The sequence below is a fragment of the Agelaius phoeniceus genome, chromosome 8 (genome assembly GCF_051311805.1).
Source record: "Agelaius phoeniceus isolate bAgePho1 chromosome 8, bAgePho1.hap1, whole genome shotgun sequence".
Lineage (NCBI taxonomy): Eukaryota > Metazoa > Chordata > Aves > Passeriformes > Icteridae > Agelaius > Agelaius phoeniceus.
The window spans coordinates 38,052,329-38,068,884 of NC_135272.1; the positions used below are offsets into that span (position 1 = coordinate 38,052,329).

Below are 16,556 nucleotides of genomic sequence, written 5' to 3' on the forward strand. Positions count from 1 at the left end.
CTCAGCTGTCTCTTTTCCACACTAAGCACGCCCACCTTGGGCAGTCTCTCAGCGTTAGAAAGATGCTTCAGATGCAACGCGCCTCAGCATCTCTGCGACCCTCTGCTGGACCCTCCCCAGCAGCTTCTTGTCTTTCTGGTACTGAGGAGCCTGAACTGGCCACAAGACTCCAGCTGGGTGGGGCTGGGTGGGGCTGCGGGACTGGGAGGGGAGGGGAAGGAAAAAGAAAAAACAGAAATGAAAGATAGAAAAAGAAAAAGAATAAAGGAAAAAAAGGGGGAGGGGGTGGGGGTGGGAATATAAGAAAAAGAAAAGAAGAAAAGTTAAAAATAGAAGTATGGAGAAGGCATTTTCATACAACACAGATCCAGGAACTTAAAAATATATCATGAGGTGACAGGATGCACTTCCAATATCAATCCTGATTTCCATCTCTCAATCCAGATGACAGGAAGCACCAAAGTGTGCATTGGCAACAGACACACAATTTACTGAAATAAAGGAGACACAACCACCCTTCCATGCTCATTTTTCCCTCCTTCCTGCAGTTCTTGCAAGTCCCGGTTGAACAGGGTAATGCTTCCAGGGACCAGAGTGACTGACGTGAGCAGAGATCCCTGCAGTGAGGAATAGCAGGGACAACCATTCCTCCTGATGCATCTGTTCCAAAACGTTAAGGCTTCACCATCCTCAAATTTTCTGTGGCATGATCCACCCAAACTCAATATTGATCTGACTTCTGTAAAGGGAGCAATTATTGACATCAATATTCTCTTGATATTTTATCTTCCCAACTCTGTAATTAAAGTCTCAAACTAACTTATTGTATCATCCTGCAGGACAGGAAGAAGTCAGGAACAGACACAGGACAATTATAATAGAGACGCAATTAGACTTTTAATGACTAGAAAATGTAAGCAGCATTTATTTGGGGCACAATGAGATTAACCAAGAGCAGCTGCTTCTCAGAACAATTCCACTCTTTTCTGTTTTAGAAACACATAGAACAGCAGCTTCCAGAGCCTTGCATTGTACACAGCTCCTCACTTTGAACCCCAAACCTCTCCTGCAGATGCCAAAGTCGGCACAAATACAAGAGCCTGTTCAACCCTTCCAACCACCCATGGCAGCACCAAGCAGGCTGCAATGGGGAACCACTGCCTCCAAAATCCCATCCAGTCAAATCAGGAGAAGATTCTCAACAAACTGAGAATTATTCCGCCAAATTCAATGGTCTGTGGCCCCCAGTCTCTTCCTCATCCTTTTCTGCACTGCCAAGGGGCAGCATGTCCCAAAAAGAGAGCAGAACCAAGGACTCTCCAGGACAACATTTCCTAGATTGGTGGCTTGCACAAATCAGACATACCTGAGCCCTACCTCATTAGTTCTATCCACATTACTTCTTCCAAAATAAAAAAAAAACCCTTCAATTTAAACAATACATTGGAAATTGATAGAGAATAAACGTTATACGATATTCCCAACAAGTCAGTCCCAGTCGGGCTGTGCTGTTCTGCCGGGTCACCTGGCAGGGAGCAGCGATAATGTGGTAACACAGAACTGCTCTGACACCTTCTGGTGACAAACTCCACTACAACCACGGCCCTTGGGACAACAACGACAGACCAGAGACTTGCTCTGAATTTCTCCTCTACACATCATCCACGATGCAGTGGCAGCACCAAGCAAGAAAGGAGCCACTGCAAACCATCAGCCTCTCATTCATGTTATAGACCCCTACTAAATTAAGACTGAATTTAAAATATTATTTGAATATTATTTGAAATATTATTTGAATATAAAAGAATATAAAGGAAAGGTATATACTTTTTATGCGCATCATCTCCACAATCATATGTCATTAACCATTACTTTTAACCTCTGTTTAGTACTTTGATATTAAGAGATGTTTTACTTTCTCCAACAGCTGTCAAGAGGAACCCTAGCAGGTTCCCAACTGACACCACTGCTCAGGCCACATTCTGCTCGAGACAGCAGGAACAGTCAGCACCTTTCACCTGGATAATCAGTGGAGACACTAGCTACACACCACTTACACCAAGTGAATCACTTAAATCTTCACATAAAAACCATAGTTCCCTACTCCTGTGGGAAGTGCTACAAACAAGGGAACCAGCTTCAGTGCCCTGGGGCAGCCTAGAGGGAGGAAGGACCCCACTGCACCTTGGCAGCCAGTCCTACAGCTGAGCTGGCCTCGTCCTTCTCTCTCCAAGCAGCTTTCTGAAACCACTCACTGAAACACTAAATGGAAATTATTAACTCTAGAAACATTCCACCATCTTTCCTGGCAACACCATCTGTTGTGCAATGGACTTAAGGTTTATGAGAACAAGACACAATGAAATGACCCCAGTGTCATGGCAAAGGGACCTCACATAGACACCTGCACACAAGCCCTAGTGCTGAGGCTGTGCCCTGCCCACTTCAGCGGATGGAATTTCAGGAATTTCACAGGAACACTCACGGTGCCACAAAGCCATGCAGCCTCCACTCTCCCCTCCACTCTCAGGGCAGCCAGGGATCCAGGAGACTTTTATTAAAGCTCATAGCAAGAACTGAAATCTTCACAACCAGCCATTCACCATCCAGAAATCAGCTGCTTTCAGTCATGATTGTCATTTCCAAAGAGGCAAATCCCAGCATGCAGCTCCAGAGCGACAGTCCCTCTGGATGGCCAGGATTCTGTCACCTCAGCCTTAGAGGCACAGACAAGCAGAACTGCCTCAGCTCCAAACAGTTCGTGTTTGAGAGATTCTGCCCATCTTTTCAGCTGGAAAGTAAACTATTTTGTCAGTAAAAGCTTTAATTTCAAGTAAATTATGTGACAAAATTTGAGTACAAAATTTGAGTACACATTTTTTGGCTAAGAGAATTAACAGTTCTAATTAACACACATAGTGAGTTATTTATTTTTGTGTATCTGTCAAAAGCATCTTCATTCTGTTACCTACAGTGGCCTTGCTCTGCCTTCACATGTTCCATGATACCAAACCCTACCATTCCCTGCGGCACAAAGTATGCCAGCAGAGAAAATTTATTATTGCCACATCAATCAAAAAAGCTACCAAAATTACTGTACAGTAAATGCAACTCTGCTCATTACAAAAAGAAAATGTTAACTAATTCATCTAAGTGAGCATTTTCTGCTACTGTCAAACACGATCAAAGGTATGTTTATAACATACATTCAGTGAACCATGTAAGCAAAGGTGCAGTTAGAACAGCTACAAAATGAATGGGAAAAGGTGCTCTTTTAGAGAAGGAGCACCATCTTCCCTCGGGCACCACTGCTACAAATAATGTCTTCATGAGCCTTGGCTACTTTCTCCAGAGGATATTCCAAGCCCACAACTGGTTTCAGCCAGCCAGCTTCTATGCCATCAAGAACTGCTGTGGCACATTCACGCCTTTCCTCCTGCATGTAACAAACACAGTGTTTATGACAAGGTCTTTGCATTTCAGAATAGTATTGGCAATTTATGCAATAATTAAAGCAAATTCCACAACCTGAAAATATTTTATGATGTTCTGAGATTGAATCAAAACATAAAGGAATGAACTAACAAGTGTGTTACAGTGAAATTATTCTTCCATTCCTCCAAATAATTTTAACTGTAAATAGAAGGGTGCTGGAACAAGTCAATAAACCGTACTTAAAAATAGAAATGTTTCTCACCTCAGTTGCAAGAAACAGACTAACTCCAATTATGCTGGACTCCTTGCTCATTGTGTCTCTTGGGTTTATCTCGATGCGTCCCCTGCAGCCCACAACCTGCCCAAAGGAGTCCAAAGCATCGAGTCAGAGCTGTTCAGCATGATGCTGAATGCACAAAATGGGTGACACCAGCACCCATCATCACCTCACTGCCCAGGAACACACTCACTTGACACCCTCCTGGCCCAGGACACAGACACTCACCATCACCCTCCCTGCACGGGACAGCAGCTGCAAGTCAGCATCCAGGTTGACATTAGAGAGCATTTCTATGATGATATCCACTCCTTCCGGCCCTGTGCACTCCTGTACAGGACACAGGAGGTTATTTTAGTCCTTGGGTACCATCTTTAATTTTAAACACTATAGAAAGTATCCACTTTACAGCTCATTGTTTAAATTTTCAATGCAGCCTTTGTACTGCAGCTGACAACAAATGAGCTGAATTGTAGCACATTTTGCTGTGCTAACTTGTGATGTGATCCCACACTAGAATTTGCTGAATGTAGGATGTTCTAAATGCCACTGCCTGTGAGGAAAGCTCAGCTCTTCCAGCCGGAGAAAGTTTTTCCTTGTGTAGAAATGAAAAAGGCAGTACACTATTGATTGTACATAAATCTATTTTAAAGTCTTCTGCAAACAACTGTTCACATGTTGTTAAGTACAACACTACCTGCATTCTTGAGTCCAGACACAGGCCTACCTTAATTCTCTCTGTATAATTCGGGTCTCTGTGATTAAAGGCTTGGTGAGCGCCGTTTCTCAGGATCACATTCATGCCCTCCTCAGTTCCTGCTGTGCCCAAAACCTTCAAACCACAAGCTCTGGCAATCTGACATGCTGCTAGTCCCACCTGAAGAGAGGAAAAAAAAAAAAAAAGAAAATTATTTTACCTTGTTCTTAGAATTTTAAATAGTCTACCAGTGACTTGGAACTTCCCCATTTAAAAAGCTAGTCTGGTAAAGTGTTTTTTAGCCAATAATTTGGATCTCAAAGACAGCCAAATACTCTTTAAAAAAGAAAAGATATTTACCAAGGCATGGTAAATTTTTGAGGTTTTTTAATAGCTATCAGCATTTGACACACATCGATGTAGAATGCTGAATATCTGTCAAACCTGGGCCCTATATTTTTTATACAAATCCAAGGAAATTCTTCTCTTCACAGAATCACCTGCTATTAATACCAGCATTATACATTGCAAAGACAATCTGCAGGCACAAATTTTATTAACACTTCTTTAGAAAGTGAATTCTCAGTGTCTCTTACCAGCTTTGCACTCCAGTGAAAATAGAAGCACTACATTTAGTTCATGAAAATTTTTAAAAAGACTTACAATGCTAAATGCCATTCTAGTATCTCAGAATAAGATACGAATTCATCTTTTTGTTGTCTAACAAATAATTAAGGAAACTTGGCCTGTTCACAGAAGCTGTTTGGTGCATCACCAGAAAGTGAGCAACTGCAGAGTGTGGGAGATAAACTAAAATGTTGCGTCATAAAGATCTAAAGTAAATTTGTCAAGAAAACCCAAAGAAAACTAGAAGTGCAATTTCATGTAGTACTCAGTTGCAGGTTTATATATTCCAGTACCTTTCCTTGTGCAGCCAGCTGTTGGCTCATGGATAAAAACATGAGAATGCAAACAGAAATGCACAGTTACCCTGCACCAGTGACTTATTCTCAGAGGACTGAGAACAATTCGTATCTATTGGAAAATCGGAGCTTTCTGCTATCAGCAATAAAACTTCCAGATCAACTACCACCTGCAACAAACACCTGTTCAGAATGTGACCCTCTGACTGGGGAACTCACACCAGCACTCGTGCAGTCTCACAGTTATTGGGAATAATAGGGTTTTCTGAGAAAGTGTATCCTAGAGTATCTGAAATAAAAACCTAATCTCCTAATCTATTGGTACAAATATGACCATAACTCATAGCCCAGGAAATCATATTCACATATTGGGAATAACAGGGTTTTCTGAGAAAGTGTATCCTAGAGTATCTGAAATAAAACCCTAATCTGCTAATCTCTTGATACAAATACGACCATAACTCATATCCCAGGAAGAAGCAGACGCAAGGACAGAGAGCAGTGTTCTCTACCACTCTCCTCCTTGGAATACTTACCCCCCCACTAGCACCATGAACCAGCACGCTTTCCCCTGCTTTGGCACAGCCTCTAGGAGAAGAACACAAGAAATGCTGGCACTGTGACTGTAGTACATACTGACTGAGCATGGGGTTGCAGATACTGACATCAAATCTCATTGTTCACACAGCATTGCTTCCAGTTTATGTTCCAATTATATTCCAATTTATGGCTAAACAGATATCATAAGCCTTTTTGGGAAAACAAGGAGGCAAAATAAATCCTGTGACTGATGACTTGAAGCAACATGCAGCCAGCAGCCAGTGAGAGCCTGGTACTGAGCTTCAGTTCAGGACTTTGGCCTGCCACAGGAAAGCAGAGGTTCTGCTCCACAGCACCTGTCTGCTTACTGAGGAAATTAGAACTATTGCTCTTTTTCTTTCCCAGCCAAAATACCAGTGAGTACTGAAAGGGAGTCACATATTTTATTCCATGAAGCCTTTCCAGGTAGGTTCTCTCAAGAAAAAAGACTTAGCAGGAAAACACAGTCACAAGCTCCTAGATCACAATTAACTGACAATTCCATCAGTGTAACGTTTTTAAACATTTCCTACTCACCAACCTCCCCCTTTTATAGGACAGTGAAAATACGAACTTTGGCATTGTAAATACCAAAGACTGAAGTGCACAAACATGGATTTGGTGCCTTACTTTTGGAAAAGGGCCCGGTAGGCAGTGAAGTAGGGCACTCCGATCGCTGCTCCCTGCCTGAAGTCCAGTTTGTCTGGCAAAGGAAAGACTCTGCTGGCTGCAGCAACTGCATACTCTGCATATCCTCCAGAAAGTGTTTCAAGGGTGAAAACTCTGTCACCTTTCTAGAATGGAGGGAGAGAACACAGAGAAATCAATAATTTCCCTTACTTTTTCCTTCATAAACATTAAGATGAAATTTACAGAGGTTTGGGCTATTTCTAACAGTTCTCCTATCAAAAATAACCAGTTACATTTGTCAAAGAAATTTTTATAAAATTCGATACATACCATCAATGCAACACAAACTGTATAATTTCTTATACTTAAGTCTAAGTATCATAATTATAACCCCACCCTGCAGTGTAACACACAAACCTACTGCCTCATTAATATGAACCTTAATGAACTTTGACTGAAGTCAGGAATTCCATGCACAGATTCCAAATGCAAAACCTCAAAAGCTTTTACAAACACAAAAGAAACATTTCTAAATTTTTTAAATGTGGAAATATTTATTCCCTCAATATACCCTAAGACATCTCTCTCTCATTCAAGCCAAGAGCGTCACAATTGGCAGAGGAAGCAAAAAGTCACACAGAGCAGATAAAGCAAACTGTTAGCAGGAAATATGAAAAAAGATTATTCTTCTCTCTTGATAACCCTATCTCTCAGATCTCCCAAAATTGTTACATAAATTCCAAATCAGAAAATTCCAGCTCAATTTTACCTACAATTTTTATGTTGGTTTGGGACCAAATGTCTAATGACTTAAATGGGAGAACCAATTTAAAAACTAAATTGATGTCATAGATATCTTTCTTAGCAAACCAATATTTGTCTTCTCCTGTCCTGAGACTTCCCCACTGAGAAATCCAAATAAAATTACTAGACAGGAGTAATACGGTATTTGAACAATTTTAGTAACAAATAACAGAATTTATGGAGCATTATAAGTAAGCAATTTCCATTTCTCAAATACTTTACAGAAAATTTTTTAGTTCTGCCTGAAATTACTACCCCCAGCAAGAAGCTTCCAATCTCAACTTTTTCTGCAATGCCAGAAAAATAGCTCTAAACCCCAACTTTTGTACACCAGATATCACTGCTTTAAGCAGACAGACTGCAGTGCCTCTTGTGAGAGCTCTGACCTTCAGGAGGGCACAGCATTCCTCACAGTCCCACCAGCAGACTGGTTTGCCACTGGGATCCCACTGTGTGCTTGTACCAGTCTGTGGAGGGGTTTCCCCCCCTGAAGAGATTACAGGATTATAAGCAACAAAACCAGGTACAGTAGCACAGCAATCAGCCAAAGAGGACCCATGAAACAATGGTGAATTATACCCCAGTGTGTAAATACCTTGAATGCAGTCACGTGTTCCCCAACACTTTCAATCACGCCAGCCACATCTGAGCCAGGAGTGTAGGGCAAAGCTGGTTTCCTAGCGTAAGTCCCAGAACGAATATATGTCTCAACAGGATTTACCCCACAGGCATGGACTTTAATTAATACCTAAAAGAAAAGACACTTCTTAAGCAATAACTAAAATGATTTAGCCCTTGAATTCACAGCATGGTGTTGTAGCATTTTTACTGAATCCTCAAACAGCCTCTGTAACAACCTAGTGTCAAAGTGAAGCTAATTTCAGGGAAATCTTGATGTGGAATATATAGCCCACAGCAGAGTAAAGAGCCCACATTTGTTAAGCATGATATCTCAAGTACTGTGAACACACTGACCAAAACTCACGTACTCTAGGTGTATGGTTTTGGTTGTATCTCTCATTCTGTCCTGCAGGCACTTGTTAACATTCATTATCACTATTTTCCTTCACAGAGCTCACATATACCTGGTTTTCTTTTGGAACAGGAACTAACACATCTGACTGGAGTTTAAGCACTTCAGGGCCACCAAATTCAAACACTCGGACCGCTCTCATCACACTCCTGGTGGCTGCCATGGCGATCAGCGGATCTGCTAAAAGACACAATGAGATCCCAGGTACCTGTTCAGGTCACGGGCAGCCTGAGCCACTTGACCTGCGGACACTGCCTGGAACACGGCACACACCGCGGGGCCGAAGGGCGATCGATCCTGTGATAACAAACCGAACCAGAGGGGAGGGAGCGGGGCAAGGGAAGGCCCCGGGCTGCTCTGGGCCCCGCCACAAACACACCTGCACCGCCGGGCCCCGCCTACAAACACACCTGTAGCGTCAGGCCCCGCCCACAAACACGCCTCGCCTCCAGGCCCCGCCTACAAACACGCCTCGCCGCCAGGCCCCGCCTCTTGATCCGCCTCGCGGTCAGGCAGTGCCCCGGAAGCGCTCCTTGCGATCAAGCCCCGCCCCTTCGAGCCGCCTCGCACAGCCGTCGCCCCCGTGTAGCCCGGCCGTGTCCCCGTGGCTGTGGAGCCTGGCACGGGTAGTGCAGAGCCGCTGTATTCTCGTCCCGTCTCCCCGGAGGAGCGCCCGGGAGCCCCCGTGCCCACGGCCTACCTGCGGAGCGCCGCTGCCGCGCGGCGGAACGCGGAGAAGGGCGGGGCCGTACCGTCCCCGCCCCGCCGCGCCGCCCGGCCGCGCGCCGAGGTTTGTCCGCCGTGGGACGCCGTCCCCCCGCGATGGCGGCGTTCGCGCGGCGCAAGGCGCAGCGGCTCGCGCGGCCGGACCCCAGCCGGAAGAGCGCGCTGGACGCGCGAGCCGCGGAGCTGGCGCGGCTCCTGAACGCGCGCGAGAGCTTCTGCACCACGAGCTCGTGCGACGGGAGGGTGATCGTGATGGTGCGTGAGGGACGGGACCGGCACGGGGATAGTGACGGTGCGTGAGGGACGGGACCGGCACGGGGATGGTGACGGTGCGTGAGGGACGGGACCGGCACGGGGATGGTGACGGTGCGTGAGGGACCGGGACCGGGACCGGCACGGGGATCGTGGCAGTGGGTCTGGTCGCGGTGTGAACTGGCTCTTGCTTCAAGGGGCTGCTTCTTTATTTCCAAGGAGCGTTTTTGTAGCAGCAAAGATTAAACCTCACCGAGCTACCGAGCCACTTTAATGGTTTCTGTCCATCACTAGGACACGGACGGCATGGGCATCCAGAAGAAGAACTGCACATGGCTCCTGGTAACACATGACCCATGTGTCAAAGGCGATGTGGTAAGGGCACAGTGAGATACAGCCTTTATTCATGGAAATGCTCCAGTTGTCATAGAAAACACATGGTGTCAAAGGGTTTTTATTCCTGCTACTAACATGAATTGATACTCGACTCTCAAAATTAACTTTTCCTTAGATGTGTTGCTTAATAAATTATTCAGGCCTATTTTAAGAGAATGCTTTTAAACTCAGTATCAAATTTAAAGGCAGCTGATATTCCAGAAACTTATATAATTTTATGCTGTCTGGAGTCAGATTTAAAACTCTTGAATTAAAAAAAATTTCTTGAGCCCAGCTTGCTGTGCTAGCAGACAGATACCTGAAGATGGTGTAACAGAGAATCTCTTATATAGCATTGTTAATTTAGTATCATTAAATACCCTGAAATTAAAAACATCTGTAGTGCAGGGTTTTTCATTTTTAGTATGCTTTCAAAATAATCTACTCTTTGCATATATTGCTTTGTCCCACAAAAGAGGCAGTTGCAAGATCAGCATGTTCTCACTCAATTTGTAGTTCACTTTACCATACATATACATTCTCACACATGCACAGGAGCATCCTCCAGAATATTTGTTTTCATTAGTATTTGTTCCAGCAAAGCAAAGTTTGCTCAAGTTTCAGGCCAAGGAGTATGCAGTAGGGTCTTGTTAACTCTTACAAGAGGAAGTACTCTGATTTTTATATAAATATTTTGGTATATTTTCCAGATGACAGCACTCAAGAAAGCCACTGGTGATGTTGTGTTCAAGTTTGAACCATTTGTTCTTCACGTGCTATGTCGAGAGCTGCAGGATGCGCAGCTGCTGGTAAAGCCACGTCAAGTGCAATGTGGCATTGTTCTGTTACATTCTTGCCTGCAAAAATAAAAGTATTGGCTCCTGGGTAAGCAGTTGCACTTAGAAACAGTCCCAGGTGTGCTGTGTGTTTAATAATTAGAGTAGTAAAGTAAGCTGATGAAAAAACACAGCTTTAAACTTGGTGAGGGTTTTACTGTACTTAGAAAGAAAGAAGACTAGCCTGCAATTCAGTCTTAGAGCTGAAGCAGACTGCTGTATGAAACGCTACCTGAGGGGCCTGGGCTGCTCTCACTGGCGGAAGGGGTTGGATTTTAGATGGTACGTTGCTACCAGCCAGGCCATTTGGCTCCATTTTCAGTGCACTGAACGATGCCTTTGCCTTCTGCTTTTCCAGTATGACTGCGGAGAGCGATGTGTGCTGTGCTGGGCTTGTTCTGGCATTAGTGCAGAAGAGCTGAGGGACTCACGTAGAGTGCAGCTGCGCTCATCGTTGTCAGCGCGTGGCACGACTGCCTGTGAGCTTCCAGCTCATTGGGATAAAACAGTTCAGTGCCCAGGGAGACATTGCATCCCTTCTGCACTGATGGATTCAATTAGGATCCACTGTGGGCCTCTGAAAACCACCCACCATTTGTGGGTTTGATCTTAAAAAGGATTTTAATGTAACTATTTTTTAATAAGACTGGGTAGATGATTTGAATATGTTTTTTGCAAAATTGAGATTGTACATTGCATTGCAAGGCATCCATAAATATTTTTTGCTGTGAAAGTGTACAAGACCTGTTAAAGTATTTATTTTTTCTGCAGCATTCAGTGGCTATTGACTCTGGGTTCAGGAACTCTGGTATTACAGTTGGCAGAGGAGGAAAAATTACAATGGTAAGTACTCTGCTACTGTGAGGGATGTAATGAAGTTGTGTTGTTACGTTAACCTTGATTTTTCTATCAGCCAAGACCTGACTGGTGCTTAGGAGCTGTCACAGGGCATGCTATAGCAAACAAATAGCTTGCTGCTTTAGGTGATAGCAACCTAAATAATCGTATGGATAAGCAGTTTTTTTACTATAATGAACTCCCTACATTATTTAAATAACCTTCATAAACTAAAAAACTTTATTCCAGGTAAATCATGTGTGTGTTTTCAGGCTGTGCGGAGCACTCACTGCTTAGAAGTTCCATTGAGCCACAAAGGGAGATTGATGGTCTCTGAAGAATATATTGAATTTCTGGTACATGTAGCCAATCAGAAAATGGAAGAAAACATAAGGAGGATTGACAGGTTTGTAAGAAAACACCAGTTCTGTTCATGACATCTAATTTTTCTTCAGTATTAAGTAAAATGTTAGTAATTACTTTTCTCCCCTTGCATGTTTTGATTACATTCTAAAAGCATTCGTTTCTCAGAGTAATTTTCAGATCCTGAGCAAATGTATAAAAACAGTAACTACAGAATTGTTTCTATCTAGATTCCACAAAGGCTTGGAGCTGGCTCTGGAAGCTGCTCTCCCTGCAGACACCTTGTTTCCCAAGGGGCCAGAGAAGAGCCACTCTGTGTACGTGCATAGAAGAAAGAGACGGACTGCTCAGGAACAGGCTGATCCCAGCAGAGAGCTGGAACCCCTGGATGATACTGAAAGCAGTCTTGGTCTGTTTGCTGAAATCATGATATAGACTAAGACATTTGAAAGCAAATGGCGAACTGAAAAAGTTATTGTAATGCTCTTTTTAAGATATTTATATACTCCTGTGCTCCAAGTAGTAATATTCTCATGGACATTGACCAGAAAAAAAGGTAATTAACAGAATAGTGAGCAGGTGTAGCTACAGGACACAGAGAACAAAGCCATAGAATGTTTTGGGAGTTTTTAAAGTGTACTGTTAAATTAACAAAGTGGTCCTCCATCGGTTGTCTTAGAAATAACTGGTTTGTTGCAGCTTTTCACTGTGTTCTCTGTGGCAGCATTTCACTTCCATCTTCTGGGTTTTGCAGAGCCAGCTGGCTCTGCAGGTTTCTCCTTCAGGAAGGGGAGGACAAGCATTGAAGACTGAAGACTATCCAATACATGCGGTGGAAATTCCACCGAAACCTTCCAAAGTAGCGCTGTGTACACCAGTCTCAGACCTCATGTGCGTTTGGGTGGACTGGCTAAAGTATGACTCAACCCAGGGGCGTGATTTCTAACAGTGCAGAGCTGCTGGCCAGGAGCTGTGTGAGCAAAACTGGAGTCCCACAGCCTGTGGGGCAGCAGGCAGGTGGTGGGAGCAGGCCACAGCAGGGCAAAGCACAGCAGCTCCTCAGGTGTGGGGACATGGCTTCTGCCGCAGGTGTTACTGCAGCACTGTCAGGATGCGGGCTTGTGTCAGACCTTTGCAGTCACCATTTTCCACAGACCTTCCTCTCCACTCTGAGGGTCAACTGCCTGTCTGGGCTGAACTGAAACTCCAGGGCTTCCATCAACAAAAAGCAGCATCTGCCTCCATGCAGATGGTCCTCCCCAAGCTGCTGCCTTAGCAAATTCCTGGGGATCCCCTGTTGCCATCCCCACTGCTGGGAGTCCCACTATTCCTGCAGATCCCTCTTCACCACCTGGAGGGCACGTCTTGCACACAGAGGAGTAGTTGTTGCTTGTGGATTTCAGGGAGTTTGTTCAGAATAGTCTGAACCCTCCTCTGCGTGTGACATTTCTTAAAAGGTCTGGCACTGTTGGATATGGCTCAAGGGACTGACGACACCAGCACCAACCACAAGCAGTGCCCACAGACCTGTAACAGCCCAAACCCTCACCCTGTGTAACAGCACTACAGTATTTACATTCTGAGAAATACAGTTTGTCAGAAACTGATCCCACGTTCCTCTGAAAATTATAAAAACATTCAGGAAGACTTTTTGGCATCTTAACACAAAAATGTTACCCTAACTGTTTGCATCCATCCAAGGTTGCAGAGGGTGATGCTGAGGAGGTTTCTGGGACCAGCAACACCTTCCTCCATGCACTGCTGCCCTTACATCTTGCCCCATGCTCACCCAAGTTGCACCAGCTCATTTTGAGGTTAATTTTATCAAGCTGTGTTTTATTTCCAGCTGCTGTATGGGATTCTGTTGGGCTGTCAATGTGCAGGGCACAGGCAGGAATTGGGAAGAGCATCCAGAGGCAGCTGGAGGCAGCACCCTTGAAAAGGGGATTCTGGGGCTTATGGCTGCAGGGAAATTCAATAAGCAACAAGACTCCTAAAACTGTCAAATCTTTATCATTTGTAAGTGTGCTTAGCCACTTAATTAATTTAAAAGGTATTTTTATACTTGCTCTCACTGTGTTAAATTTTTTTAAATTACAATTTCACTCCCTGTGCTCTCAGTTTTTTCAGGGGACACAGATGGGTTCATTCACTCCAGGAACTGATTGTCATTTCTCACCCCATAGCATTTCACATCCACACCAGGAAACTACTCAAATCAGCGCCGCAGCATTCCCTGTGGCTGTGCCACAGGTTCCCAGCCAGTTGTGCTCCCCGGCGCATCCATGCACTTGGGCACAGAGTCACTTGACCCATTCGCTGGGATAATTCTGTACATGCAAATCACAGATGTCAGGAGCACAAGAGTTCGCTTGAAACAGCTTCGTCTGAAATTCAGATACTTAAAATGGTTTACAAGAGCATGACAGTGACAGCTGCAGAGTGCAGTGAAATCAGTGTTCTCACATGGGGTTAAACATCTCCAGACCAGGGTGGCTTTGCACCTCTCAGCTTCCACTCCTGCCAGGGCTTCACTTGAATTTAACCAAGTCTCAATTTAATTTAATCAGTCTCAAGTTTTTGAATTTATCATATTATATGTATAATGCACTGGAGGCTTAGCAGCTCTTCAGTACTTCTGGTTACTGAAAATACACAATTACTTTGTAATATCTTGTGAATTTGATTTTACATAGTGGGATATAATGGGAGATGTTTCACTTCTGATCTACCCATAGTTGAAAGTACCCCAGGGGAGCATACTGGGTGTTTTTTTTGAAAAAATGTGTCTTTAAAAAAATTGTGTCTTTAAAAATTATATAAATACCTAAATTTCCTGAGCTGCTCACTTAATTTCTTCACACCAGGAGAAAATAAAGCTGGCAAGAATTGCTGTCAAACATGCTGTGTTGGCAGTGGTGTGACAGCAGGCAGCTACCTGAGATCAAGGTCAGAGAATTCTCAGCTTTTTTTTTTTCAAATCAGAGAATGACACCCAAATTCCATATAGAGATTACATGAAAGATCTTGTTCTGCTTTCAGGCTGCAGTTTATTTATGGTACCTGAACAGATATGCTGTTTTGGTTAATTTTATACTGGAGGGGAAAAGCTTGTTTTTATTTTCTGTAGGATCCCGAGAAAAGAGAAATATTTTTCTCGAAATCAGCTTTTATAGTTGTAATTGTGATTTTTGCGGAGCAGTTCTGACAGCTCAGAACCTGGTTGTTGGGTGCTTGGCCCAGCTGGCAGAGGACACCCACTCTGCCCCAGCCTGCATCGCCCGGCTCTGCCCCATTCGGAACCGCCGGGCTCCGCTCCATTCGGAACCGCCCGGTTCTGCCCCATCCCGCATCGCCCGGCTCTGCCCGATCCCGCATCGCCCGGCTCTGCCCCATCCCGCATCGCCCGGCTCTGCTCCATTCGGAACCGCCCGGTTCTGCCCCATCCCGCATCGCCCGGCTCCGCTCCATTCCGAACCGCCCGGCTCTGCCCCATCCCGCATCGCCCGGCTCTGCCCCATCCCGCATCGCCCGGCTCTGCTCCATTCGGAACCGCCCGGCTCTGCCCCATCCCGCATCGCCCGGCTCTGCTCCATTCGGAACCGCCCGGCTCTGCCCCATCCCGCATCGCCCGGCTCTGCCCCATTCCGAACCGCCGGACTCTACCCCATTCCGAACCGCCCGGCTCTGCCCCATTCCGAACCGCCGGACTCTACCCCAGCCCGCACCACTCTGCTCTGCCCTATCCCGAACCTCCCGGCTCTGTCTCTGCCCAGACCGCCCGACTCTACTCCGTTCCGAACCGTCCGGCTCGGCTCCGTTCCGAGCCGCCGGCTCCGCTGCATTCCGAACCGCCCGGCTCTGCCGCAGCCCGCACCGGGCGGTGAGCGCGATGCCGCGGGGGCAGAGCCCGATGCTCGACTCGTCCCCTCGATGCTCAGCTGACACCCTCCTTCTGTCTCGGGGATTCGGGCAGAGGTGGAAGGTGCCGGCGCGACCAGCACTAGCGGCGGATGAGAATTCATTCGTACAGGCACTGGGGCTCTTCCGTGTGAACGGAACAGGATTTTTCGTTTCTCTAAATAAGGACCTAGTAAGTTCTTTTTGATCGTATTTTAACAGTGCGCCGGGAGCGTAGCTCTCCGCGCCTGCTCTGGTCCGCCAGTCCCTCCTTGGCCTCATGTCCCGGTGGGTGCCTGGCGGCGGGACCGAGGGGGATCGGGACCCGAGGCCCAGCGTGGGCACCGACGAGCGCGGAGCCCCCGCAGCCGCCGGCCCCGCTCCCCGCGCCGGTGAGCTCGCCAGGCGTCCGGGAAAAATCAGCCCTTGTGCCTCCCCCGCTCGCGCTCCGGCTGGTAGCAGAAGCCTTTTAAACTCCCGAAATACCGAACAGCTGGCAGGGAAAAAACTGTTTTCCTTGGGATGATCAGCAGTTGTCCACTAATGGAGATAGAGATGGCCCCATCACTTCCCAACTGCTCGTCCCCGATAGATTCAGCATCCATGTTACACAGGCAGCACTGCTCTTTTAAAATCTGCTCATTTAAATATTTTTGCATAATATTGCTAGCAAAACTCAAGAAATATTTACAAGGCAAATGCATCCAGAGTTTATATAAATAATCCACTTTTTTTCTGTTATTTTGCATCCCTTGATGTCTTATTTCAGGGTTTTCTTCAATCGCACTTAGTCTGAGACTTGTTTTGTTTTCTCTCACTTGAAACACCTTGAAAATGCTGCAGAGAGAATGATAGGAAAGCTAAATCTGCCAGGATTTCACTTAGAGCT

The 16,556-nt window shown here is 45.5% G+C and overlaps 2 protein-coding genes across 4 annotated transcripts in view; one reads left to right on the forward strand and one right to left on the reverse strand.

Annotated features, from left to right (window-relative positions):
• Positions 1-872: 872 nt before the first annotated feature.
• Positions 873-16,556, reverse strand: part of CRYZ (crystallin zeta) — a 61,423-nt gene continuing 45,739 nt past the window's right edge. Inside the window, exons 1-9 of one of the 3 annotated variants that reach the window (XM_077182667.1) lie at positions 9,079-9,222; positions 8,431-8,558; positions 7,941-8,093; positions 6,542-6,705; positions 5,869-5,920; positions 4,440-4,589; positions 3,941-4,042; positions 3,698-3,793; positions 873-3,436 (exon numbers count right to left, since the gene is read on the reverse strand). In XM_077182667.1, coding sequence (XP_077038782.1) covers positions 3,275-3,436; positions 3,698-3,793; positions 3,941-4,042; positions 4,440-4,589; positions 5,869-5,920; positions 6,542-6,705; positions 7,941-8,093; positions 8,431-8,541 — 990 coding nt within the window. In that variant the 5' untranslated portion in view covers positions 8,542-8,558; positions 9,079-9,222 and the 3' untranslated portion in view covers positions 873-3,274. Of the gene's footprint in view, positions 3,437-3,697; positions 3,794-3,940; positions 4,043-4,439; positions 4,590-5,868; positions 5,921-6,541; positions 6,706-7,940; positions 8,094-8,430; positions 8,559-9,078; positions 9,223-16,556 lie in introns of those variants that run through there. The other 2 variants (XM_054638502.2, XM_077182666.1) reach the window with 2 other exon arrangements.
• TYW3 (tRNA-yW synthesizing protein 3 homolog) lies at positions 9,201-13,867 on the forward strand. Its single transcript, XM_054638503.2, has 6 exons — positions 9,201-9,359; positions 9,651-9,731; positions 10,442-10,540; positions 11,339-11,410; positions 11,677-11,810; positions 11,998-13,867. Exons 1-6 carry the CDS (start codon positions 9,201-9,203, stop codon positions 12,200-12,202), a joined length of 750 nt encoding a protein of 249 aa, XP_054494478.2. The 3' UTR covers positions 12,203-13,867.